Source organism: Triplophysa rosa, linkage group LG14 (genome assembly GCF_024868665.1).
Source record: "Triplophysa rosa linkage group LG14, Trosa_1v2, whole genome shotgun sequence".
In the NCBI taxonomy this organism is placed as follows: Eukaryota; Metazoa; Chordata; class Actinopteri; order Cypriniformes; family Nemacheilidae; genus Triplophysa; species Triplophysa rosa.
In genome coordinates, this window is record NC_079903.1 from 14,229,583 (window position 1) to 14,257,544 (window position 27,962).

General features: G+C 39.2%; 2 protein-coding genes across 2 annotated transcripts in view; both read left to right on the forward strand.

The window, feature by feature from the left end:
• Nucleotides 1-8,060, forward strand: part of cpda (carboxypeptidase D, a) — a 13,449-nt gene extending 5,389 nt beyond the window's left edge. The window contains exons 4-21 of the mRNA XM_057351085.1: nt 182-351; nt 480-859; nt 944-1,135; nt 1,210-1,377; nt 1,456-1,565; nt 1,750-1,849; nt 1,960-2,102; nt 2,204-2,373; nt 2,493-2,795; nt 3,165-3,360; nt 3,445-3,580; nt 3,656-3,802; nt 3,893-3,991; nt 4,088-4,152; nt 4,551-4,682; nt 4,762-4,947; nt 5,538-5,640; nt 5,908-8,060. Coding sequence (XP_057207068.1) covers nt 182-351; nt 480-859; nt 944-1,135; nt 1,210-1,377; nt 1,456-1,565; nt 1,750-1,849; nt 1,960-2,102; nt 2,204-2,373; nt 2,493-2,795; nt 3,165-3,360; nt 3,445-3,580; nt 3,656-3,802; nt 3,893-3,991; nt 4,088-4,152; nt 4,551-4,682; nt 4,762-4,947; nt 5,538-5,640; nt 5,908-6,134 — 3,027 coding nt within the window. The 3' untranslated portion in view covers nt 6,135-8,060. The remainder of the gene's footprint in view (nt 1-181; nt 352-479; nt 860-943; nt 1,136-1,209; nt 1,378-1,455; nt 1,566-1,749; nt 1,850-1,959; nt 2,103-2,203; nt 2,374-2,492; nt 2,796-3,164; nt 3,361-3,444; nt 3,581-3,655; nt 3,803-3,892; nt 3,992-4,087; nt 4,153-4,550; nt 4,683-4,761; nt 4,948-5,537; nt 5,641-5,907) is intronic.
• A 1,493-nt stretch (nt 8,061-9,553) lies between these two features.
• Nucleotides 9,554-26,480, forward strand: gosr1 (golgi SNAP receptor complex member 1). The gene is made up of 9 exons (XM_057351926.1): nt 9,554-9,670; nt 10,470-10,581; nt 10,678-10,765; nt 11,016-11,123; nt 11,949-12,040; nt 14,894-14,968; nt 22,890-22,919; nt 25,156-25,238; nt 25,893-26,480. Exons 1-9 carry the CDS (start codon nt 9,640-9,642, stop codon nt 26,015-26,017), a joined length of 744 nt encoding a protein of 247 aa, XP_057207909.1. The 5' UTR covers nt 9,554-9,639; the 3' UTR covers nt 26,018-26,480.
• Nucleotides 26,481-27,962: the final 1,482 nt, after the last annotated feature.

Below are 27,962 nucleotides of genomic sequence, written 5' to 3' on the forward strand. Positions count from 1 at the left end.
CGTAAGCGTGCGTTGGGTTTCTTTTTCCGTAAAACCTCAATATTGGTTGGTGTATTTGTTTGTGCGCGCGCGTGTTTGTTTGTGTGGGTGTGTGTGTGTGTGTGTGTGTGTGTGTGTGTGTGTGTGTGTGTGTGTGTGTGTGTGTGTGTGTGTGTGTGTGCGCGCGCGCGTGTGTGAGAAGATTCACATCGGAGTACGTGGCAATGTCATAGCAGCCAGGAATGGAGCCCCTCTTTCAGATGCAGTGATAATGGTTGCAGGCATTAATCACAATGTGAGCACCGCACGCTTTGGTGAATACTATCGCCTGCTGCTACCCGGCACCTACAACATCACAGCCATAGCCCCGGGGTTAGTATGAAGTAAATTTAGTATGAATATTTATTAGAAATAAAGTATCTGTATGGGTTGGCCTAAATATTCAATTTAAGAATCAACTTCCTTTCAATTGACGTGTTGAAATTGTGTGTTTTTTATAGCTACATACCCATGTCTGTGGTTGGTATGGAGGTGAAAGAAGGCAGAGCCACCGAACTAAACCTCACCCTTGTGCCCGAAACTGATGTGAATCCCACCACCCCTTCAATCCCAGACTCCCCCACTGCCACCTCCACCAACAGCTCCAGTGCAGACACCAGCAGCCCTGGTGCAGATTCAGTGGAGAAAGAGCAGAGCTCCAACCTCGCGATTCAGCCCCAGGACTTCCGCCACCATCACTACAATGACATGGAGCTGTTCCTTCAGAAGTTCAGCTCTGAATACAGCTCCATCACACGCCTTTACTCCATTGGCAAGTCCGTGCAGGGGCGTCTCCTGCGGGTCATGGAGATCACTGATAACCCCGGTGTCCATGAGTTAGGTACATTGTGCATGCCTAGCATGGTTTAATTTATAATAAAAAGTCAAGCAAACAGTCATCTGACATCCCATTTTGCCCTTCTAGGAGAACCAGAATTTAAATACATTGGCAACATGCACGGCAATGAGGTGGTTGGCCGAGAACTGCTACTCAATCTTATCGAGTACCTCTGCCGAAACTACGGCAGTGACCCTGAGGTCACCCAGCTTGTGGACTCCACACGAATACACATCATGCCTTCCATGAACCCGGACGGATACGAAGTGTCTCAGGAGGGTAAGGCTTTGCAAAATCTTCAGCCGCATTCACACAGCTCAACTTGTAAATCTGTGATAAAAATGTTTGTGCAGGAGATATCAGTGGCATCCAGGGCCGTAACAACAGTAACAATTTCGACCTGAACCGAAACTTTCCTGATCGCTTCAATTTCATCACGGATCCCAGACAGCCAGAGACCATTGCAGTCATGAACTGGGTGAAGAGCTACCCATTTGTGCTGTCTGCCAACCTTCATGGAGGTAATTCCTTTTAGCGATAGGCTTTTGTTTGTTTCCGAGCATGCACAGAGAATATTTCACTTTCTTTCTTTCTGTCAGGCTCCTTGGTGGTGAATTATCCATATGATGATAATCTAGAGGATGTTATTGGCTACAGCAGGTCATCAGATGATGTTGTATTTAAGATGTTGGCTCTCGCGTACTCCGAGGTGAATATGCAGCCTCAGATTATATTTGCTGTGTAGATAATGGGCATACAAGTATAGCGCTTATGTACTTTAACGGGTGAAAACGGCTTTCTATTTGAGTGCACCTTTAAGTATTAAAAAAAACATTTATTTAGCAAAACCAATAGCCTAAGTCTCAAACTGTTTTGATTGTTTTTTTTTTCAGGAAAACACTCAAATGCATAACGGTAACCCTTGTCCAGAAATGGATCCAGAGTTTTTTGCAGATGGTATCACCAATGGGGCTGCATGGTACAACGTCCACGGTAAGAATCATATAATTGGATGCTAATATTTTGAGACCAGTAAGGTTTATAAAATGTAAGGTGGTCTGTGAATGTAAGCTACAGCAGTGCACTGTCTGCTATTTCTTCAGGGGGTATGCAGGACTGGAACTACATCAATACTAACTGCTTTGAGGTGACCATCGAATTGGGCTGTTACAAGTATCCACTAGCAGCAGATCTGCCAAAGTACTGGAATGAAAACCGTAGATCGCTTCTGCAGTTTATGCATCGGGTCAGCTTTGATTGACAGTCTTTCTTTGTCTCCCTGTCTTTCCCTGTCTTCTTTTACTTATATCTTGCAACTCGCCGTATAACATTTTTCTGGACGTGCAGGTCCACAGAGGATTTAAGGGGATGGTGATTGACAGCAAGGATGGGTCTGGCATCCCCAATGCGACCATCACCGTGGAGACGATTGATCACCCTGTCACAACTAACGTTGCAGGGGACTACTGGCGCTTGCTAGTTCCAAAAACATACCGCGTGACTGCATCTGCCCAAGGGTAAGAGTACTTTCTGTAGTTTCCGTGTCACTTGTCCACCAACTACCAAGTTTAGACATTTTGTGCATCCCATTGAAATTGTCTCTCATAAAATCACTCTTTCCGTTTAATATTTCCAGCTACGTCTCAGTTAGCACCTACGCCACTGTGCCTGAAAATGGGGTAGAGATTGTTAACTTCACACTGACCCGGATTAACACCAACGCAAACGGGCGGATGACAGAAGATGCCTCGTCGGTTCAGGACCCCACCGTGAAAGAGTTTGAAAGTCTCATAAAGCAGCTGTCAGGAGAATCCGGTCTGGATGAGCTGATCAAGAACACTCCCACCCAGAGCAGCTTCCGCTACCGGCGATACAGCGAGGTTTCCGAGTTCCTGCGGGGCCTCACCCTGAATTTCCCAGAGATTACCTCACTTCACAGGTACAGCACCTTGTTTACATCACGTTCTCTTGGATGTCTACAGTGAATATCTTGAGGTATTTTTGACTATTTCTAAGAAGTCAAGTTCCATTTAAATCCAGTTTTGTGATCATAAGGTCATATCATAAGGTCATAAAGTATCATAAGGGTCTTTTAAAATCAGAGACAAAAACAGTATCCCTCAACACAATACACAATTAAGTTTCTGATTGAACTGCATCTATCTCACTGTAGCACAGTGCCAAAATCTATTGTAGGAAATTATAGTATGTGCTGTATCAAGTGTCACCGAGTTTAAATTACAAGAGCATAGGGAACATCTACCCTTAACCTCAGCATCTTGGAAATCTTTTTGTTTCCCCTGTCAAGTCTTGGTCAGAGTGTGGAGTTTCGAACTATATGGGCTCTGGAGATCTCAAACAACCCTAAAGTCCAAGAACCATCTGAACCCAAGATTCGCTTTGTGGCGGGCATTCATGGCAATGCCCCAGTGGGCACAGAGTTGCTTCTAGAGTTTGCTGCAAGTCTCTGCATCAACTACGGAAAGAACGCTGCCATCACCAGAGTACGATTTTTGTTTATTGTCTTCTTTTTTACATAGTTTAACATTCCTCGGGTCTTTCTAAGGTCTCTCTCTTCCTCTATTTAGCTGATCAATGAGACTAGAATTGTTATCCTGCCGAGCATCAACCCAGATGGGCGTGAGCTGGCAAAAGAGAACGACTGCAACTCCACTGCTGGCATGACCAACGCCCACGGCAAAGACCTCAACAATGATTTCTTTGGTGAGCTCACATTCAAGGTACACTCCACCTCACATGTCAGACAGTTAGATGTACTGTTTGTGTCATGTTCTGCAGGTAATGCATCTCAGCGTGCTGGGGAGCTTCAGCCGGAGACACGAGCTGTGATGGATCTTATACAAGAAAGGGGCTTTACTCTCTCTGTGGCTCTAGATGGAGGCTCTCTATTGGTCACATACCCATATGACAAACCAGTGCAACCTGGTATGTTTTGGCCCATGCTTGCTGTTAGATATAATGCACATTATTTTTGCATCGGTGCCCTAATTTGCTTAGGTTCCCTGCTTCTTTCAGTTGAAAATGATGATACTTTGAGATATTTGGCTACAGTGTATGCCAGCCATCATCCCACAATGCACTTGGGCAATACTGGGTGTTCAAACAACGGCCAAAGTATGCTCACTACTTTTTGTCCATACTTCAGATACAATAAAGTGTTCTATTCGGTTAAGAGAAATAAGTATCTTTTCTGTTTCCCACCTCTCCCAGTGGGCATCATCCCTGATGGTGTATTAAGAGCAGCAGAGTGGCACAGTCACATGGGCAGCATGAAGGTAGATACTTAAAGGGATAGTTCACCCAAAAATGAAAATTCTGTATTTATTGACTCGCCTTCTTGTCATTTCAAACCTGTATTGCTTGCTTACTTCTGCAGAACACAAAATAAGATATTTTGAAGAATGTTGGTAGCCGAACAACTGCAGTACTCATTCACTTCTATTGTACGGAGACGGAAACAAAACCAATAGAAGTGAATGGATATCGCTGTTGTTTGGTTACCAACATTCTTTAAAATATCTTCTTTTGCAAGTAAATTATGACAGACTTTTCATCTTTGGTGAACTATCTCTTTGTTTTCAACAAAACACACATGAAGCATTTTGCTGTTCTACCCTGGCAGTTATTTTTTGCTGTCTTACAACCCTTTCTCTGCTGCTTTTCCGGATTTCAGGACTTCAGCGTAGACTTTGGTCACTGTCCTGAAATCACTGTCTACACCAGCTGCTGCCTGTTCCCTACGGCTGAAATGCTGCCCACGCTTTGGGCTGAGAACAGGAAGTCACTGCTGAGAATGCTGGTAGAGGTCAGTGTGCTTTCTGGTCTGCTTTGCTGTTCCACTACAACTTGGCTTTTCTATACTAAGTCTGATTTTTCTGTTATAGGTGCATAAAGGAGTTCGTGGAGTGGTCAAGGATAGGAACGGTAAGCCCATTGCGGGCGCTATGATAGTGTTGAATGGTGCTGTGCGAGTATTCACCAGTGAGGGAGGGTTCTTCCATGCCCTTCTTGCTCCAGGTTTACACAACATTGAAGCGGTAGCTGACGGCTACCAGCAACAGTCACAGAAGGTGAGTATATATCTATGTTAAAATACAGCTGAGAAAAAACATTTAGAGATCATTTTAAAATTATTTTCAGTTTTTCTGAATTTACTTTTTATTGGTATGTGTTTAGGTAAAAATAATTATAATTTTCGTTTCATTTTGTGAACAACTAACATTATTTCTTCCAAAAATAGAGTTTTATTTGGATTTATTTGCAGAAAACCTGGAGAAACAGGTTAAAATAACAGAAAAAATGCTCTATTTTTCAGACCTCAAATACTGCAAATAAAACAAGTTCATATTCACTTTTAAGAAATACAGCAGTAATATTTGTACATGTGTTTAGGAAAAGTAAAAAATATATTGTTTATGTGATGATCTCAATTTTTATCAGTTTTCAACTGCCGTGTCATGCTGCCAGTCTTTCATATTGCTGTTGGATGACTTCCTCCTGAAGTTTGATTTTGTTGAAATTCAACAGATACTGGACTGGAATGACCATAATACATCTAGAAATGGTCATGGTCTCTTAATTTTTTTCTGCAGCTGTATACAGAAATGTATTATTGTCCATGCAAATGTTTTTTTTTCACAATTAATGTTGGTCTTTTCAGGTGTCTGTGTCACAGTTTGAAGCAGCAAGTACCATTATTATCGAGTTTGACATGGAGAACAATATATTTGGCCTGCCAAGAGAATTAGTTGTGGCAAGTGCAGGTAGGTAGATCACCTTGCTTAAGGTTTTAATTCTGTCAAATGTTAACCTTCCTAATATTATTAAGTTGACTAAAATTTACAATTTTATCTGTGCTAAAGTGCTCTGAGTTGATTATATTTGCCATTTTCAACAAGCAAACAAAACCCCAAAAACAATAATCAGCCACAAATCACTACGTTTTCTCTGCACAACAAGGATAGTCAGACACTTTAGCTTAAATTTACTCATTTTCTTATGGCTGATGTTTATTATTATTTGATCCTCAGCTGCGGCAATGACGGCTCTGGTCATCACGGCCTGCATCATCTGGTGCGTCTGCTCAGCCAAGTCAAACCGACAAAAGGACGGATTCCATCGGCTACGGCAGCACCGTGATGACTATGACGATGAGATTCGTCTCACATCTATGGGGTCCAAAAAGTCTCTTTTGAGCAACGAATTTCAGGACGAGAGTGAAAGTGATGAGGATACACTATACACAAACAAACTTTGAAAGCTTGCTTTCTCCACTGCCCTGAGTCTCTCTACTGCCCTTAGAGGGCCTGTAGAGGGCGCTCATCTTAATGACCAGCAGCATAACCATCCAAACGGTTAACAACCACCACGGGATGCACTTTAATGCCCTAGAGGGATCGGGAATCGTTTTTGCACCGTAGTGCATGCAACTTACCCCCCTACAACATGCTCTCGACCGGACTGCTTGTTGATCTGGGTCTATGTTACATTGGTACCCTTTAAATGGAAATTGAACAGCTAGAGTCCATCCATGCATAAATCTCTACAGGATTATGAAACACTGTGCCTTGTTAGGTTAGAGGTTGTGTGGTGGTTGTAATGTAAGGATGAGAATTTTATAATATAAATTCATTTTTTGCTCCCTTCAAGTCGACATCAGGAATCGATCCATCTTGAATTCTGATTTACTCATAGGCTTCATTTTATTTTGTGAAAAAGGATGTAGACTGATGTTTGAATGATCCGTAACATTTCACATTGCGCTGTTGTTTATGAGATTATGGTATTTTGTTCAATTACAGTATGCATTCGTTATGCATGTCTCAGTCTGAGATATTCAGTTTGCCCAGGGTGTTAGCAGCGTTTCAGATATAGAGCTTTTAGATTATATGTAAAGTTAAGCAATCTCATTATGGTTTCTGTTTATGCATCTGCACAGTGGTCACATAAAATGTGCAGACAAACGCATTCACTTCCTTGCTATTTCTCCTCTGTTGTTTTGGCATTTAGGGACATGGTGAAGCATTAAGAATGATTACCCCATACCAGGGACATGATAGTGATAGGCAGATGTTAGGATGTGTTTTTCAATTTGTTTGTGTTTAAAGTGCACTCTTGTGGCCCCTGTTTCATTAATTTTTAAGAATGTATTTATTCTTTGTTTTAATGCCCGTCCAATATCAGGTTTAGTTTGCTCACTGGTTCTAAGGCATAGCAAACATTTGAAAATGAAATAGATCAGAGAACTAATTTATGTGACTGACATGCATAAATGTTATTTGCAATTTAGCAAGTAGAAGGATGTTGCCATATGGTGTGTGTTTGAGTGTCAGTGGAGGTGGAAAGTGTGCTCTATATCAGATTTTTCATAAAACTTGTTTGAAACACAAGTAATCGTTTGTGAACATGCAATTCTCATGTCTTATTTGTGTCCTGGTTTTGTGTGTATGTAAGAGTTACCAGGTGTGTTTTAAGCACTCATTAAGCACCGCACAGCTAGATGAGTGTGACACATTTACACAGTTCGGTGTTGCTCGATGATCTGAATCCATAGAACACCCTGTGGTGTCTGCCTGCTATGTGCTGGCAGATTCTCACGTCATTGCTGAACAGCTCCTAAATTACATTTATCCTAAAGAAGATGGGATAGAGAAGAGAAGCGTTTAGTCATTGATCAGCACATGCTGTTTCATAACATTGTAAAATACTAAATGCTTTTAAAGGAGAAAAGCAACAAACACCTCATTACACACATATCAAAACGTAATAACATTTTTAATCATTCACGTCATTTTTTGCCTGATTGATCACTTCTACATGTCAAATGATGATAACTGGGAGAATTAGGTTTATAATTTGATTCGTTGTGGAACCGGTTACAAACTAAATCTGAATTTGATCGGCTTGATGTTGATTATCATGCTTGAATGTAAATTACAGGGTGTGTTTGAACAAAAATGTCTGACTTTTCTATGTCTGTGCTGATGTTTATTTTTTTCTTTTATACAACAACGATTGTAGATATTGAATTGTTGCCAACTATATGTAAATTACACAAGTGCAATTTCTGTCGAGTGAAAGAACTCCGCAAATTATCCTGTCTCCAGTTTATTTTCTGAAATGAATGGTGTCTAATATGGAGGACTAAACCTGCAAAAATTATAAATAAATGAATGTATAAATAAATAAATATATAAACGAATAAATGTAATAATATGAAAATAAATACAGGAATGAATGGTTTGATAAAACAAAATAATTCGTTTTAGCTATTATTGATCTTAGCTTTAACTTTTCTTTTCATTTTTTAAATTGATTTATTATTTTTTGTGTCCATTTTTAATTATTTTTAATTATTATTATTTTTTATTTTTAGATTATTTTATTTATCCTTTCCTTTTATTTTTACATTTATTTATTTATACGTTTATTTATTTTTATATTTATTTATTATCGCATGTATTTATTTCCACTTTTATTTATTTATTCTTGTATTTATTCTTACTTTTCTGTGTCTTGTATGATAATTAGATGGGTTGGTCTTGCCTACTATTGGTTCAGCGTAGATTGAAGCGTTTGTCTGATCGATTACTCTTGACTTGTTTTGGACTAACGTCACGTCACTCACTGATCGTTTGCTTCGTGTATAACGTTTATCTCGCCGTCAATCTGTAATAAATCATCAACAAAATGCATCTAATCTGAATGACACACGGTCATTTGATGCATGGTTATCGACTTCATTGGCTAAATGCTGTAACTCTCTAGCTAATTGTGCGCCCGACATAGTTACTTAACGTTATACACGAAGCAAACGATCAGTGAGTGACGTGACGTTAGTCCAAAACAAGTCAAGAGTAATCGATCGAACGCTTCAATCTACGCTGAACCAATAGTAGGCAAGACCAACCCATCTAATTATCATACAAGACACAGAAAAGTAAGAATAAATACAAGAATAAATAAATAAAAGTGGAAATAAATACATGCGATAATAAATAAATATAAAAATAAATAAACGTATAAATAAATAAATGTAAAAATAAAAGGAAAGGATAAATAAAATAATCTAAAAATAAAAAATATAATAATTAAAAATGGACACAAAAAATAATACATCAATTTAAAAAATGAAAAGAAAAGTTAAAGCTAAGATCAATAATAGCTAAAACGAATTATTTTGTTTTATCAAACCATTCATTCCTGTATTTATTTTCATATTATTACATTTATATATTTATTTATTTATACATTCATTTATTTATAATTTTTGCAGGTTTAGTCCTCCATAGTCTAATACAATGAGATGTAAATAAATGAGTATGTTCTGAATATTTGATGCACATTTTATTGTTTTAAGACTTTTCCTTGCATTTTTACTAATTGTTTGAATCGTATTGGTTTATTTAGGATTGGGTTTGTCCCATAGATACATTTGTGTTATTCTGTAGGTTGATCAATCAGTTTGAAAATAAATTAATAAAGAATGAGTAAGTGAGGGTATGTTCAAAATTATGTTGGCTGTGTCTGGGCAACTTGTATTTTTGGTGTAAAAATTGCTAAAAAAAATACCCCAGAGCCTATTTAAATAGGAAAATGAAAAGTTGTATGTTGAAGTGCGTATGTTTATTATATGCATGAAGTTTGAACGGCTCCCACAGAGCACGAGGGCGCTGTGAACGCGCAGCGCGGAGAGAGCGAAGTCCTCTTGCTCTTGACTCAGCCTCTGCCAGCGTCACCTCGGATGACGTTCAACAACAAAGATGGCAGGAGGAAACAGCAACTATTGGGAAGGTGAGGTAGCAAAGTGTTAACAAAATTCTGCTCGACCGAAACGTTTATTACACTTTTTGACAACTCAGGCCAATGTATCGTCTTTATGGTCTTTGCTAGCGTTTCAGTGAAAACGCGGTCAAGCTGCCCATTTAACATACGTCGTTAGCATTAGCTCGCTAGTCCGCAGTAACGCCAATACTGTTGGTTAGCCCGAAAACTTGAGTATTAATACAGCAAGACAGTTCCCATTTGTTATAATCGAAATAATATATTTTAGTTTACACAATCTGCATGTTATGCGCGGGATTTAAAATACATAATGAAATTATGTCAGAAAAGATGTCTCCCCTTTTCTCCAAACGAAGCTGAAACTTTTTCACAAAATAATTTTTGAAAAACTAAAAAAATGTCTTTTTAAAATACTGTGATCTCTCTTTTTATTCTGCGTATTTAGGGTTTATAGACTTTGTGTGAACGTTCCCATGATGCCCAAAACAGATACTAGCAGTCCCCAACTGTAAGACAATTGTCAGTAAATCTAAACTGTCAAGGCTCAGGTGCACTTTACACCAGGTACACAGGGTTTAACCTAATAAAGTGATATAAATATCAACTGCCATGTTTTCTGAAGTTTGCAATAGAAACGTTTTGCTGAACGTTATCTATTTTATTGCTCTCATATAATTTAATAACATTGTTTTTGAGACATTCACAAATCATTCAGTCAGTTTAGACAAATCGTCATCTGTGTTAGCTGGCTAGATAATGTTAACTTGGTGAATAGTAAATGTAATCTTATTATTTTTCACTTTGACAGACCTGCGAAAGCAGGCGAGGCAGCTGGAGAACGAGCTGGACCTGAAGCTTGTTTCCTTCAGTAAACTGTGCACCAGCTACAGCAGCTCACGTGATGGCCGCAGAGGAGACAGGTGTGACAAAGATCAGATCTGAGAAGTTTTTGATTCTTATGAACCTGTTTGAACTTTGATGTACTCCTAACGCTCTTCCGTCTCTTTGATGAATAGTTCCGATACGCAACCTCTCCTGTGCAACTCTACTCAGGACAGAATGTTTGACACCATGTCAGTGGAGATTGAGCAGCTACTTGCAAAAGTAAGACTTCTGTAAATCACTATTCTGTATTAATCACAGTTCATAATCTTTTGCATTCTGCTGTTTGTATTGGAGTTATCATCACTGATCTCATTAATGAGTCATAAATTGTGCATTATTTGGTGTAACATGATCTTTGAGAAATTAAGTTTTTAGGCTTGAGTATAAAGTTTGTTGTTTTAAAAAGGAGGAAAAAAATTTAAGACAGAAACTATCAAAGTTTGTTTCACTCTTCTTTGGTGTTTTCTAGCTTACCGGGGTAAATGACAAGATGGCTGAGTACACAAGCACACCGGGAGTAACGTCTCTTAATGCTGCTCTGATGCACACTCTTCAAAGACACAGAGATATTCTTCAGGTTAGTTTCTTATCATTGGGGGTGCAACGATATGTCAATTTTGAACGATAACCGGTAATTCTTTAACATTGGAAGCCGATAACCGATATATTGGCCGATATACAGTATCTAAATATTAATATAAAATTCCCTAAGACTGAAACAAAAGGCAAAAAGTTGGACAACTGCTTTTATTTGAAATCCTTCACCGCGGAAAACAAGGTAACCATTAGTTCTCTTTTTTCCCCTGAAAATCATGTACCAAACCTACTTTACACTAGTTAACGAATCTAACCTTTTCTGGTATATTTAATAGACAAATTATAGATGTTCTTCCAGAAAAATGTTTTCAATAGTCACATGTCTAACGGGTCTCAAGACAGAAAGCATTCAGACAGCAGTCTGATTCAAACAATATGCTTTTGTTCCTATAATTTACACATTCATAAATACTGTATCTACATACTGTACCTACATCAACAATGTTTTGATAATAGCAGTAAGTGAACGATCACGACAGAAGACAGTACTGTACTGGATTTTAACTGCAAGCAGGTTGCAGATGAAGTAGTTTAACCAGAGGAAATGATTAAAGATTTATCGGCTGTAATATATTGGCATACATTTTATTATCGGCCGATACCAATAACATTAAAAATGACCATTTATCGTCCAATACCTATATGGCTGATAATTTATTGTGCATCCCTACTTATCATTCATAGTTTTCTCACACAGTTCATGAGATCAGTGCTGTGATTTATCAATGAAATTATAATCAGTTTGCATTTGGTTTCACAAAAACTGACTTGTTTTTTGTAACATTCAAATTTTCTTCTTCCCTAGGACTACACACATGAATTCCATAAAACCAAATCAAACTTCATGGCAATCAGGGAGAGAGAGGACCTGTTGGGGTCTGTCAGAAAAGATATAGAGTAAGTTTTCTCAAAACAAGTTTTTCTGAATGCACAGTCGCAAATCATGTGCTCACAAAATGAAGGAAAATTCAGCCTTATTTTCCCCTTCTCTCTCGTGTGTTCATAAAAATAAATGTAGATAAACATAGACTTTTAAGACTATTGCATTGATGTGTTGGTTGGTGCATATAAATGAACATGGTTAAATATGATGTATTCTTTAGAAGGAGCATCCAAATATGTTGATCAAATCTAGAATTGATGGTTTCAGAGCAAATACTTATGTATATGTACTCTATACACAGTTTCATCGGACGCACAGGCTGGCCTGAAGCTAACTTCTTGTCTGTGTTTGGTTATAATATACAGTTATTAAACTTTATGGAGGTCTACCGGAAGTTAAGTTTAGGCCACATAACATTTATGTTGTTGTAGCTGAAACCGTCTATACAACATTTTAGTTATATTGTCTATCCATAGTTCAAACCCTCCTAATGCTGAAGTAACATATCATATGCTGTGTTATCTAAATTGGTGGTCTATGATCATGTGTCCTGTTTGCACTTGATGCCCCCAGTCCCCACAGCAGACCTAAAGAAATGAGCCATAACCCCCAGACCATGACTCCAGGGCTTCTTAATGACTTATTGATCTGAGGTGCAGCACCATGGCACCTTTGTGGGCTGTGTATTGAATTTGTTTGCCTTGAAATTTTTCTTCAGTACTATAATAAAAAACTCAATATGGCTCCTTGCCACTGCTGTTGAACTTCTTTTTTTCTGTGCAAATAAACTGGTTGTCAAAAGGAGATTTGGGTTCAATCCATCTGCTTGTCAGCACTGCAGTTGCCTGACCAACAGTACACTTTCTGTTCACCTGTACAGGGATTTAAAGAAAACAGATTGATTGTTTAATCAGCTGATTTTATAGGCGTGTTTATCATATTTCTATCAGGTTAAAGCTGAAGGGGGAAATTGTGTGTGTCTATGATGGCTTGTTTTTAAACAGGTTTCCTAAGGTCTTTTATTAGTTAAATTACAAGATGTCATAATGTTCATCCTCTGATGTGACATGGCACTTGAGCCCTATTGAACTGCTTATAAACTTATTATGGCAGTTTTAGAACAATGAACTTTTTGGTTTTCTTGTGCAGACTCAGCCTGTATTAAAGGAACAGTTCGCCCAAAGATGAAACTTATGTCATCATTTACTTACTCTCAAGTTGTTCCAAATCTGAACAAATTTATTTGTTCTGTTGAGCTCAAAAGAAGATATTTTGAAGAATGTAGGAAAGAAAACAGTTCTGGGGCACTTTTGGCTACCAATGTAATTTTTCCTACTATGGTAGTCAGTGGTGGCAAAGAACTGTTTGGTTAGACAAGACAAGTTTATTTATATAGTATATTTCATACAGAAGGGCAATTCTAAGTGCTTCACATAAAATGATTGACAAAGAGAAATAATACGTATATATAAATAAGACGTGTATATATAAAAAGAATAAGAACAAAAGAAAAAGAAATTAGAAATAGAAGTGCAGTTGATTTAAACCAGCACAGTGCTCGGGTTGTAAATGCACAGCTAAACAAGTGGTTTTTAATCTGGATTTAAAAGTAGCTACTGTTGGTGAACATCTGATGTCTTCTGGAAGCAGATTCCAGCTACGGGTGGCGTAATGGTTACAAGCATTCTTCCAAACATCTTTTTCTGTGTACCTCAGAACAAAGAAATATATACAGATTTGGAACAAATCGGGTGAATAAATGATGACAGAATTTGTATTTTTGGGTGATCTGTCCTTTAAGGTGCTTCTTCATTTGTAGTTACCATTTTATTTGTTAGCTTCTGATTATGACTGAGACTGTTTTAGGTTTGTTTTTCCTCCGTATAAATTGCATAGAAGTTTATATTGTAGAATGTGAAATGATCAATCATTTGTGCATTGTTGGTTGTATTATTCATATTCACAACCAGGGGGAGACAATGTGCCTTGTGTAAAACACTGCTGGTTGTGTCAGATGACTCGGGCCAGTGTTTGCATATTCATTGTGGCCAGTTACTTTTTTTCCCGCAGGCTTTAGAGTTTTTGGTTTCAGCAAGGCTACTGTTAAAGCGTTTAGCTGCCCTGTCGCTAACTTTCTGATCCGTGTGGTGCGTGTTGTGTTTCTCCTGTTACTGCCCCCCACCCCACACTGACCAGCTGGACTCCACAGCGCTGCACTATGTAAATGTCAGCTGGCAAAAATGACAAAGCCCTCATGTGTGATATAGTGCGCTGCCCTTTAAAGCCTTGTTGAAATGATTAAGGTGGCTGTCAGTTGCTTTGGTTGGTCTGAAATGACAGTCGATTAGGCCAGCAGGAAGACTTAATTCCATACCAACTGTTTTAATAATCATTCCACATCAGTTTGTACACAATAGGTGCACAGAAAAACCCACTGGGGTCGGAGCCCGGTTTAACTGGAGTTGTTGCTTGTGTCGCCACACATCTTTGACAGCTTCCTGTCCTCATTCTCAAAAGCTCCCCCATCTGAGATGAAGATTTGTCTTAATTTGTGCTTTCAGCTCGGCCTCTGGGTGTCTTTTAGGACTGGCCCGTGTTGCATGACGTGTTTGCTTTCTTTTCCTTGTTGAACTCTTGGGAAAGGGCTGCACTTCCCAGCACTGTGCTCATTCATTATTAACGCTAAATGTTCTCAGCTAGAGAGAAAGTGTGACACACAGGATGGAGAAAAGGCCTCAATATTAACCCAGTCCCCCTACCCCATCTCAAGGGCTAACACTTCCATACAATAATATTTATGCAGTTGGATGCCTGTGAAAGTGCATGTTTCTGATGAATCGTTTATTCATGCTCTTTTCTCTTGACAGGACGTATAAGAGTGGCTCGGGGGTGAATAACAGACGGACGGAGCTTTTCCTGAAAGAACATGAGCACCTGAGAAAGTAAGAGTTTCATTTGTTCTCAATGCACTGAAAAACAGTTGCGTCACTTGTGCAGTGAATTTTCACAAAAAATTATTTAAGCACATAAGTTGGTGTTGGTGTTCAGTGGTGTATTAACTCAACACTATTACATATCCATGTTAGTAAACAGAAATCACACTACATCTCATATCCACCCTGTCTGATAAAGGTGAACTAGTCATAGTGAAGGTGGTGCTTCAACTTTTAAGTTTTTCAGAGGTTACTAATAGGAGGAATAAGGAAGATCAGAGACGTTGGCGAAGGTGAAGTGTCACATTTGAATGAAAGGGAATAAAGACGCTCAAAGCATTTCACTCTGTCATGTGCTCACACTGTCAGATGCACTTCACCTGAGGAATGACTCTTTCCTTTCAGAAGGTTACCTGTAACAGACACGCTCCTATTCATCAGTAACTCCACAAGGCCGCTTGTCGGTGAAAAATGGATGACTTAAATTTCTGAAGTCATCGTAAATAACTGCCCGGGTGCTTGTGGAGGCATGAGGTGATTCTGTATAACAAAGTGTAGGTGTAAAACGCGCGCTGGTTATCTATTTTAAAACGTTAAATTGAATCGATAGACTGCGTTAAAGAATTTGACAGAGTATTTGCTGTGGGTCATTTGTTTCATAGCAAAGCTTTAGTGTGTCAGCATAGAATAAAAGATAGCTATGCCAAAGAGAGAAGTGCATTGATTGCTGCCTTTTTTGTTGAATATCTGTGGTTTTGTTCACAAATTAAAGGTATAGTTCACCCAAAAATGAAAATTCTGTCATCATTTACTCACTCTCTTGTCATTTCAAACCTATATGACTTTCCTTCTTTTGCAGAACACAAAGTATGTTTTGAAGAAGATTGCTAACCCAACAACTGCGGTACCCATTCATTTCTATTGCATAGACACAATGCCAATGAAAGTCAATGGGTACCGCTGTTGTTTGGTTACTGACATTATTCTAAATATCTTCTTTTGTGTTCTGCAGAAGAAAGAAAGTCAATGCAGGTTTAAAATTACAAGAGCGTGAGTAAATGATGACAGAATTTTCATTTTTGGGTGAACTATCCCTTTAAGTCTTAATTAAACTATTTTGCCTACTGCTTACTTCTTGGTACCATTAAATAGAACAGGACATCTGTTTATGGAGTAAGCACACAGTTTTAGAAATGAAACATGGACTGCTTTTTGCCACCGCCTGACCATTTAAATAATATTAAATTATGGCAGAATTTTTATTTTTGTGTGCACTATTCTTTTAAATGTTCCCAAATCAATTTCCCATTCTGGTGACCAGCATCATGTGAGGGTTACAGAGAGCATCGACATTATCCTGCTCCTTGTGCACATATTGATAATTGGCACAGTTGGGACTGTAAGCCGGGTGAATGCTGAGTGTGTATGTGCACCTCTCTCTCTCCCTGCAGTCCTGGCCAGACGCCCACTTTGTTTCTCAGCATCAGTGTGCCCTTCCTTCTCACATCTCCATGCCTCACAACAGACTCTGCTCTCTCTCTCTCTCTCTCTCTCTCTCTCTCTCTCTCTCACTGCAGGGCGAACCCAGGGCATAGATACTTCATGTTTAGTCTGTTCTTGCATTTACACTGTTCTCTATTGTCTTTCTTTTTCAAAACGTTCTGACCACCAATATCTTAACAAAGTGAAATATCTTAAAAACAAAATCACACCAAATCATTGGTGTTGGTAATACAAATATACAAGCTGTAAATTAGACTATGAGAGTTAAATACATGAGACTTGGACCGTGCTAGTTTCCTTGATTTCCTTTAACGTGCTCCTCGGCTCTCAGAGAGGAAGTAATCTCCGGTGTTATGGCTTGATCTCATTCCAGTGTAAACAGTAATTGAAGTCAGTGCCATCAGGAATGCCATTTAAAGGCATTAACAGCAATGACAGTTTGACTCAGAGATTACATTGAGCACTCAGAGAAAAACAGGGAAGGAGACATTGTTTGAAGGAAACACATGACATAAAATCACTCAATGAAAAAGGCGGTACAACAAGCTTTAGTATCCTCAGAAAGGATGTACTGCCATTGGAAGGGCGTTTCTAATTCCTGTTTTGCAGTTTTATGGAACTGCATAAAGTCATTTAGGACCCTGTACAACTTTGATGAGTTCCTTAATCATTTCTGCCTTTGAAGCTTTTAATTGGAATGACTGGTCGATCTCTATTTTTGGAAGAAAATACACCATTTTGTACTTTGTTTCACTCTTACATTTATTTGTAGTTTGTCAGATGATCATGTGTTGTGGCCACATCTGATCTCGCCCTCCAATCCTGCATCAGTACATGTGTTCTTGAGTGGTCTTATCTGATGGTGTGGGATGTAACCGCCTTTTGAAAAGCATCAGAGGTCTTCTGAAACATATCTGCATCCATTACACATTTACTGGAGATGCCTTAATGTTTGGGATTGTTACCAATGCTGAGAAGCTAAATCTGTGGTTTTACTGCTTTGCCCAGAATAGATTTTAAAAGCAAAACTAGTTTCACAGCCATCAGAGACTACAAAATCTTTAGATGTTTCCAAGTTGTTTAAAGCATCTTTCAGAACGATTTTAATGTTGTATGATATCCTGTAGATAATGTTTAAAATATTATTGGTTATTAAAACGCATGATTAATGCATCGAGAGTGCACTTCAAAGTGTTGTATTGCATTGCACAAAATCTGAAGTACTGAGCTCATTTCTTGCTCGGGACAATAGACACAAACAGGGCAAGCAGGGAGTCTTGGTTTTCATTCACAGCTCTGTGTGTGTAGACAGTGGGTCTCCACAGTCTTGGCTGTGTGTGTTGGCACATCTCTTGTATCAGAAGCAGCAAGCTGATTTCGGGTTAATGGGAGTTTTTGAAAGTCATATAAAGAATGTTCTTTGATAGCAAAAATCAACATTAAAATAAAGCAAATCGCTGCTGGATCCCTGTTGTATGTGCGCCAACTGAACCACAATGAAATTGATTTTTTCTTTAGTTGAGGGTTGAGTGATTTGGTTTTAATTGCACATTATCATTCAAATAAAAGAACTAAATAACATGAGTCATGTCATATTTCTCTCTTTCTCTTTTATTTTTAAATATAATTACATTACATCTATTCCCTTGATTCCATTTTTAGAGCTATTATATTGTAGGCAGTTGTTATTGTACTTAAGGTGGACACTTTGGCATCACTGCATTGTAGGGTTGCCAACATGTCCATTTATTTATTGCAAGATGCATTTGAATTGAGTCTGGACATCTACAGTCAGTTATCTGGATGGATGTGGAAATATTCAAAATCTCCCATTACTATCCACTTTCTTTTTTTTAATGTGGTGCTTATTTTATCGATTGACAGGCTGTTCCTTCTACCTTATTATCATATTAAAATAGGTTGTCTGTGGGGAACCTGTGTACCTGTAGTTCCATGACAGGAGGAAAGTGAATCCAGCAGATGGAGCTCAGCAGCCCGGGCTCAGGTGCTCTCTCACTCTCTTCGTCTTGTCAGCTTTGTGGAGCTGGAACATAAATCTCTCCTTGCATAGGCCAGCCTATAACAATGAGGCGGCTTTTCTGATGAGCCAGCGAGTTGGGTCTTTCTGCCAGCTTAAGGGGTAAATGAGAGAGACCTGCTTCATTACGGGTGATGAGGACTCATTTGAGCTCATGTCCAGATTTTAAACGCATGTTAATGTTTGAGCTCCAGCTTTTTAAAGCAGGTCTTCAGAGTGACATTTTCCATCATTTTTTATGGCTTAAGATGGATTTCATGGCAGCAGCTATCAAGTTCTGCAGTGCAAATCAAGGGCACTACATCCAGTCGACCATAACAATAAAAAAGGTGTACGCTACCAGATAATAGTTTGGACACACTGAATTTATGTTTTGTGTGATCTTAAGAGTCGAAGGTTCAGATGCTTGAAATTAGTAATATAAGTAATTTAAACATACATTGTGCTAGTATACAAATTTCTTTATAAATCTTTTAGTTTTGATTTGTTTACCATACAAAATTTCCCTGCATTTCTTTTGTCTTCATTGCTATTGCCTTAACAACAGTGTTAATAAAGAAGGAGTAGATTTGTTCAAACTTTTGACTGGTACATACAGTCAGGGCACATTACTTGGGGATCGTGAGCATAATATGCTTCAGTGAGAAATGCGATTTTTCATTTGCAGAAGTCGTTATTTTGCAGAACACATTGAGGCTGAAGGTGACAGAGAGAATAGGGATAAATTTGCTTTATGCTAATGAACTTCTTAATGACTGCTGAGGATGAGATTTAGAGGTGCTTTTCTCCACCAGTGGAGCTTTTGTGTGTGAAACGTCGCATCAGACCCTGACATCTTTCCATTGCCCCTCTGTCTCCGTGCCAATAAAGGGCTACAGTAAATCCTTCGGCATGGGCTTGTCTCAGCCTATAAAAACACATGAATTGAGCTTGACGCTCCTCCCCAAATGCAGCAATGCGCATTTTAATAGCGGTGCCAGATGGGTAAACCAACATGGTCACCCCATGATAACTATCAGCTGTCTGTGATTCTATACAGGTGTGTTGATATAGATGTTTGTCTCGCTGTAAATATCTTTTTGTTTGGTCCTAAGGTATTGGTTTATTTTTATGAAGAGTATGAATTGCAGGGTCTATCCCTAATACTTTAGTCAAATAAATAACCTCACTGTTTTCTTTGAATTTGGAATCCCTTTCACTTTTTTTCCCATTAAACAGCTGCTTTAACCAATGAAAGTCATATCTGAAGGTGCGTTTTGTTGTGTTACCTTCAAATGAATTAATACTTGCACCCAGGAGACGCTGAACTAATGACTTGGCTACTTTTTTGTTTTTCATCCCTTCTCTGAAACATTATCGCCATCAGTCCTAATTGGCAGGTAAATTGCTGAGCGCATTGTTTGCGACGAGCGCCGCTTGAAACATGAACCTCAGAGGGACTGTGGGCAGAGGCACACGTTTTTTTGTCAGTGTGTGTCTGTAGGGTTGTTTATTGGGCCCGGTGGGGCAGCACTATTCACCAAGACATTCGCACATCTCTTGTGTATTTCGAACATATGTTTGTTTCACAGGTGAGGACAGTGAAGACTATTGTGGGTAAAGCTTTATTGCTGAACACCTCTGTTCTTAGATCAGTTCTTATAGTTCTATGATTGTGTTTAATAGAATATGTGCTATAAATGCTCTGTAATGCTTTGTGGACTGTGTTCAATGACTTTTTTTAAGCAAATGGCAAACATTTTGTATTATCTAACACCATATGGACTCGTACTACCTTATTGTCTATGTCTAAGATCTAAGAACAGTGCTATAAGGAACATCTCCGCTTGCCCCTTAAACTGAAAGGAAGATTTCACCTTAGTATAAATGCAGTAGGTTGAATGTCATGTACTGATATTCCATGAAATAAGTAGCCATACTCGATTTATTCAGAGTCATTTAGTGAAAACATTAGTGATAAAACATGTTAAGTTGTGTGTAATTGAAGATTCCCCAGAGCTTGTGTCTGAAGTAGACCAGGTCTAGATGTGCTTGGCTGAAAGATTTGCGTGTCTTGCCATATTTTCAGACTTGCAGCCATGTATGATATAAGCTAATATAACAGAATTGTTTGAGGTTAAAATGAATGAGGCTCAATTAGGAGACGGACTACATTGTTGAAAGTTTGTAACTTTGAAGACTCTGCATAGTCCTTCAACTGACTTTAATCTTGAGTTTCAGCTTCCTTGAATTTACTATGTACCGTGACATTGGAGGTAACCGAGTGGTTATGTGTCTGATCCACATAATGTGATTAATGAGTAATGGAAGTCTTTTTAATGATTCCTCAGGATAAAATGCAGATCATGGAAGAAGCAACCTGTCCCACAGGATGCTTAATATTTGCCCTGGTAATTGCAAACCAAACTGTGCAAAATTAGCTTCATCAGCACCCACTGGGACAATTTATAATGATTAGTCTGCATGGAAGTCTGTCGTTGCCGATGAAATGTTTTGGCTTTTAGATCAATCAAAGCCGAAAGCTCTTAAGAGGACAACCGTTTGACTGAACGATATTTCTCAAATGCGCCTTACCTTTCTTTATATATATAAATGGTATGAGACATGATTAATTACACATGGACTGTGTGCCATTGAAGCACTGCCATTCCTAGCTGTTTTTTTTTGCTCCTTCCATGAGCATTGCATTTTTAAGACAGCGTATCAAGATAAAAATAGTCTGCCTTTAAAAGCGCACATTGGGCCCCGTTCTGTTCCAATCTGCGTTATGTTCCCTTCGGCTGGGCTCTATTCAGATGCAAGAATGCAGCTTATGTAGATGCCTATAAGAAGTGTGTCCGATTGAGCTCAAGTGACCCTGTAACCAGCCTAATAAAGCCTTCATGAGACCGATTAAATGACTCGTGACCACATCCTTACCAAACCAATCCCCATCCATGATATCATGCAACCAATAACACACATGCACATATACGTGTTCTGTGGTTGTGTGAATGTGAAGAGAAATCCCTGTACCACAGTAACACAAGTAAATAGCATGTGGCCCATTAGACGCTCTTTTCCCAGCTGTTGTTTGATTGTGCCAGAATTCACTCACTGCTGTCCGACAGACCATGCAGACAGAAAGAGTTCACAGGCATTGGAGGAAAGAATTTGCAATCTCATTTTTGCTGGTGTAATCAAAATCGGAGCTCTCTGTCAGACTAAAACCCATTTCTTTGGGAATTGAGGACTTTCTGTCCCCCGAGGTCTTGCTGGCCCTGAGACTCTCATCTAAAATGACGGAAGATGCGGTTTTTAAGGCGGCATGAAATTTCATTCCTATCCTCCAGCCCTGTAGCTCCTTTTCAGAGAGAAACATGGAAGTTGCATGTGGGTGAGACATTCCAGTGTAGACAGTAATGCACGGTTGAAGAATTGTGTCAGAAAATGATATTTTTGACAGAATAAAGAATTAGTACTTTTGTGCACCAATTTCAGTGACGAGCCTTATTTGTGGTTTTGTTTGTCATAGTAGGTTTATCACAAGAATATTACATAGATTCTTTTTAAATATTTACATTTTGAATTTCTTTTTCTGTGGTGTCCATGCATTTAAAAATGAAAGCTCTGAATTAACCACCCTCTAGTTGTTCCAAATCTGTATACATTTCTTTGTTCTGTTGAACACAAAGAAAGATATTTGGAAGAATGTTCGCAACCGATAGTTCTGAGGCACCATTGACTACCATAGTAGGAAAAGTTTGTTGTTGTTGCGTTGAACACAAAAGAAGATATTTTGAGGAATATAGGAAAGAGGCACCTTTGACTACCATTTTAATTTTCCTACTATGGTAGTCAATGGTGTCTCAGAACTGTCGGTTGCTAACATTCTTCAGAATATCTTTTGTGTTCACCCGAACAGAGACATGTATACAGGTTTGGAACAACTAGAGGGTAAGTAATTCATGACAGAATTTTCATTTTGGGGTGAAACTATCCCTTTAAGATGTGGTTTAGTGATTCAGCATAAAATCCAGACCTGAACTCCATTGAACACATTTGGGACGAATCTCACTGAGCAGCAGTCATGTTTACTTCTAATAATGTCAACAGGATAAGGTATAGACAATCTCCGTATCCTGGTATGGAACCAGTGAAGGTCTATATGAAGTGTCCTTACTCGTATAGTAAAACACACCTCTGTGTGGGTAATAGACAATGCAGATATTTATCACTTCAGTCTTAAACTCATAACAGTCCAGCAGAAGACCCTGATCTGCATTCACTGCATCTTTACCATTGATTTTGTTTTCTTTCACCCTGACTCTCAGGATGAGAGAGGTCTCCAATCATTCAACTGGCCGGATTATCGCTGTGTTAACACTTTTCTTTCTTGTCTTCCTGCAGCTCAGATCGACTTATTGATGACACAATAAGGTAAGTCTGATTATTCACACACTATTTGCTCAGGCCATCAGGCTTGTAAATGACAACAGTTTCCATATTTATTTGTTTTACTGGAATTAGATGTCTGATTAATTGGGTGCTCAGATCTGCTGAAACAATAATCTGCCATAGGCAATTTCCTCATGTAGGAAATTGCTCATCCATTTGGTGGATACCCTTAGAGTGTCACGAAAGATAGTTGTGAAAGTAGATCCGATCATCCGACTCTTACACCGTGTCCTAACCAAACGCGATGCGACACGTGATAAAATGTGTCTTCTCCATGTTAATCAGAGGTTTTGTCCTAACCAGCCGCGATGCGCGATGGGCAACGGCCGTTTCCTTTTAAGAAATGGTTTCTATTTCTGCGACGTCGTGGCTGACAGCTCCGCCCACACAATTAGCTCATTCGATGTAAGTTCTGCACCTCATGAATATTAATCGCCAAACATGGATGAGGACAGGCTATATACGTTTGATTACATGTGTTAGGCATCAGTGAGGCATCACTGAAGTCATGAAAACAGGACGCATCTCTCTATGTGCACTTTTCAGCTGCAGCATGAGAGGTTTTGATTGACTGTGTTTTGTGATTGATTGTCGCGTCGGTATGGACAGACAAATTTCTTATCGTAGGAATCTCATCACATCGTGTTTGGATGTGGGATGTGGTGTAATGGGAATCTGACCTAAACGCTTGCAGATTCTTGTTTAGAGCGTTAAATCTCTAGACGTGAATTTCCCACCGGTGCCCCCTCCTGACTCACTGCAGCAGTGAGTATCTTGCTGTCTCACTGAAGATCTACAGTATGTGCATGCATGAGAGCATCCCACGTGTCCGTCACTTTCACTGCCGCACCGACCGTAGGTGAAGCCCGCGACAGGTGTTTAATTAAGTCGTCTCCTGGTCTGCGCCCTTGTCTCATTCAATCAAAAAAGTATGCTGTATCAGCTACTTGTAATCATTACCTTCATTTTGTACCAACCACAGCCAGGAGTGAAAATGAGATCTCATTGTTTAACGTTTCATCAAAGCTCTGAGGAGCGTGGGGTGGGTGGTCCTTATGTTTAATGATGTCAGATCCATCACTGCTGAGACGCTAAAAGTGTAGTTTTTGCACATGTATCAAAAAGCTCTGTTTGGAAATGAGGTTTGGGAGATTGTGTTCATATTACTTTTGTGCCAAGCATACGCCCAGGAATGTGTGAAAGCAGAACTTAGATGATAAATGGCCATGGCATCTAGAGGTGTCACAACAAACCCCTGGCTGTGACAAAATAGCTTCTTGTTCGTGACTGGGGGCACCTGGAGGTGAAAAGCACCAGGGAGTTCACGGCCCTCAGGGCGCACTGTCATGTTTCATTTGCTTTATACCTTGTTTGTGTAAGTGGGGTGTGGCTACTGGCTAATTCATCTCTAGGGAAGAAGCTAACTGTACTGGTAACTAATGGTCAGCAACTTGCTTGCGAGGTTTGGCTTAATTAGACATTTATTTTATAAATTCATAATTGTGGCTCAAACGCATGCCAGATGGCATTTTGGTGCTATTAAAGTATTGCAGGTAAAATCCCCTGTGCTCTATGAGCGAGGCAAAGGCATCATGGCGGAACGTATCCGATGGCTTTTACTTTGCAGAGAGGAGCTTTAATGGGTGCCAAGCTACAGTTTACACTCGCAATCCTGCTGAGTCGAAGCTGGAGTTGAAGTGAGCTATATAGTCGCGTAGCAATTTAATCTTCTCCACTAGGAACAAGAAAGCAAGACTCAGCTGAAGAAAACAAATAAGTGCTGGTGCTTGGGACCAACCCTTGAGTTTTATAACGCTGCAATCGTAGGATCATGAGTTTCAAACAATTGCACTTTGAGAGCGCTGCTTAATTGAAACGCATTAAGCTAGAGCCACTGATGGCTGTTGCAGGAAAACCTCTCATTAGTTGAGAAAATATGAGGTATTCACTTTCTGCAGTGTCAAGGGAAAAGGATCTTTAATGGTTAGTCACTTTTCTGCATGCTGCACCCTTCCTGTCTGAAATCAAACCTGCTGGAAGAGACATTTGCTGGCTTTGGTGCTATCTGTGTCTGCAGTCGTGACAGCTGCTGTGCCGCCGATGCAATGATCTTGTGTCAAGAGTACCACAGTGAGCGCTTTTTGACCACTTTAGTGCAAATGTGCAACGATCCCCAAGTCCCAATAAACCCGCTCTTCTGTTTTTTTTTTGTCCACAGCATTGCCATGGCAACCAAGGAGAACATGACCTCCCAACGTGGAATGTTAAAGTCTATACAGAGTAGGGTCAACACCCTGGCCAGTATCCTTAAAGCTGCCCACAGTATATTTTCCTACAGACGGTTTTATCGGATGCACATGCTTGGCCTGAAGTTATCTTCTGGTCTGTGTTTGTTGATCGGTCTGGCTAGTGGCTAATAAAATAACTATTTATATATTAATTTATATTAACATTTTATTGTATAATAATTGTATAAAAAAACGATTTGTTGAATGGGTTAGCAATAAGTAGCGGTTCTTCTACTGGTATCCCAAAACAATACTGGCTAGTCATACAATTAACTTGCTAGCTAATTAAATTTACTTTTTATTTCGTTTGCTTATTATTAGAAATAATCTGCAGGGACTGTATTATTTGCTAATGTGTACCAGAAGTAGGTTTGGGCCACAAAAGCATGCATGCGCAGTAACGTTTGTTTATGTTGTTGCTTTGAAACCATGTATAAATTTCCTATAAATCGGTCGGTCTGTCAGTTTTTTTTAATGTACATACTTACTTTTCAATTTAGTGAGTCATGAATCAGTCACTGTTTTTGTTAAATACTCTTTGCTTTTGTATCCTTTCTTTGTCTACTACAATTATGTTTTATATTACAAGTTATTGCAACCTAGACTGATGTTTAAAAAAGAAATCTGCTGTTTCCCCCTGTTTCCTTAACTCATCGTTTTACTTCAGACCGTTTCCCTGCCATCAATAACCTAATACAGCGAATCAACTTGAGGAAGAGGCGGGACTCTTTAATTCTGGGAGGAGTCATCGGCCTCTGCACCATCATTCTGCTTCTGTATGCGTTTCACTGATGAACAGGGATGCTAACCGACTTTTTGGGGGTCTTCTGGAGATCAGTGGCAAGCCTTGAGGAAAGGGCTCGATGAGATGCGGACCATTAAGGCCACAAAGCAGATGCCCTCTTGGCCTCGTCTGGCAACAGGATTGATTGTGCAATGGGAGGGGTTTATCTCTAACAGCGTTTTCTTTGTTTCTTCACTACAAATAACGCGCTGTTCGGATGTGAACTGGGACTGGAGACCAAATTACTAACAGGAATAGATTTCAAAGAGCGTATCATTACACAGTTGCTTTGAGAAAAAGAGCGATGCTTGAAGCGTCAACCTGACATTGTGCTTGTTCCTGTATATCATTAATCAGAAAAGGGTTTTAATTTGATGGTCCTTTTAGTCCGAGGGTTTCTCTCATGCTGTGTACTTTGTGAATGAATAAATTATTCATATACAGGATATTAAAAATGTGTGTCAAACACTAGAGGCCCGTCCTCCACATCTTCTATTTTTTAGATATTTCTTAACTCTCTAAATGAGGACGTTTTACACTGAAGAGGGGCGTGTTGGGAAGGGGAGAACAAAAATAAAATGGTTGCATTGCAGCTGGTGATATGTGTAACACTTTGATTTTAAAGTGCTGCCGATTTTATGCTTATGTTCATATATGTAAAAATCTGCTTTGGCTGTCGCTCAGCTAACCAACTGCATCTTATGACAGGAGATGAAAGCAGCATTCCTCACAGTCGACTGACTTGAATCCACACCTCATCTTTACAAACTGAAGCGTGAGAGGCAGAAAGAGGCCAGATCTTTATACATTATATATATATACAAGCTAAAATGAAACAATCCAGGAAAATGAAGAAGTAGCGCAGTGAGTGTACTGTATGTAGAATGAAGACCAGCAAACTGTGAAATAAGTATGTAGGAGAGTACAGGGATAGAGAAGGATAGACTGGAAGCCCACATCAGTCTTTGTCTGCTTTCCCCACCACCTATTTCTCTTCAGTCTGTTAGTGATGAATCCGCTACAACTGGACCAGTCAAACTGTGACAGTGCCGTAGAACTTTCCATAGCTGTAAAGAGATACAACCCCTCGATGGAGACATCAGCTCCCAGACAACAATAAACCAATGCTACCTGCTGCTAAATTGCTTTTCTTCCTTTCCCCTTCCCTTTTGGTCCATTATCTAAAGGTCAGTCTCCAATTGTTCTGTTCCAATACATTGAGCATTTACCTTGAGATAAAGTACAAATGTTTAGGTGCTTTAAGCGTATTGTCAAAGAGACAGAAGACTGAATTGCCCTTGTTCACACAAAAGTGTCCGTTTTTTCCAATTTAATAGATGCCGTTTACCATTTTTAAATTAAAGACGACTTTATCAGATTCGGAAAGATTAGAAATGTAGTTACCACCCAATCAGATGCAAACAGAGGTGTATATTTGCATTATTCCGTTTGCACTTTAGAAACATCTGGACACTGAGGTAATATAAATAGGAATTCGTCTTTGATGTAATCTTTATGGTAAGAAAGTGGTATTGCTTTTACAGTATATAAATAACACCAATCTGTCTGTCGCCAATCTGTAGATATGATTTTCTTGAGTTCTGAAAAGCGAGGCACCTCATTGATCCTACTTCATTTAGGTAGGAATGTGTGTGTTGTGTGTAGGATAAGAGGGGAGCACATAATATTTTGTTTCCCAGGCTGTTTGCCAAAAAGTTATGGATGCTGAGTCGCCAGATGAAGCTGAAACTGGAGATCACAGTCTTGCTCTGTCACTATTGTGTCCTTGAACAGCGCACTTAACCTGACGCTTCGGGCTAATTCATGTAGCGCCAATCAGTCTGCTGTAAGTACTGAAAGTTCAGTAAATACTACAATGCAGTTTCTCATTTCAAATCACTGTCTTTGTTTTGGGGACAATTCCTGTTGTATAAAAAAATCTGATTTGGTTGT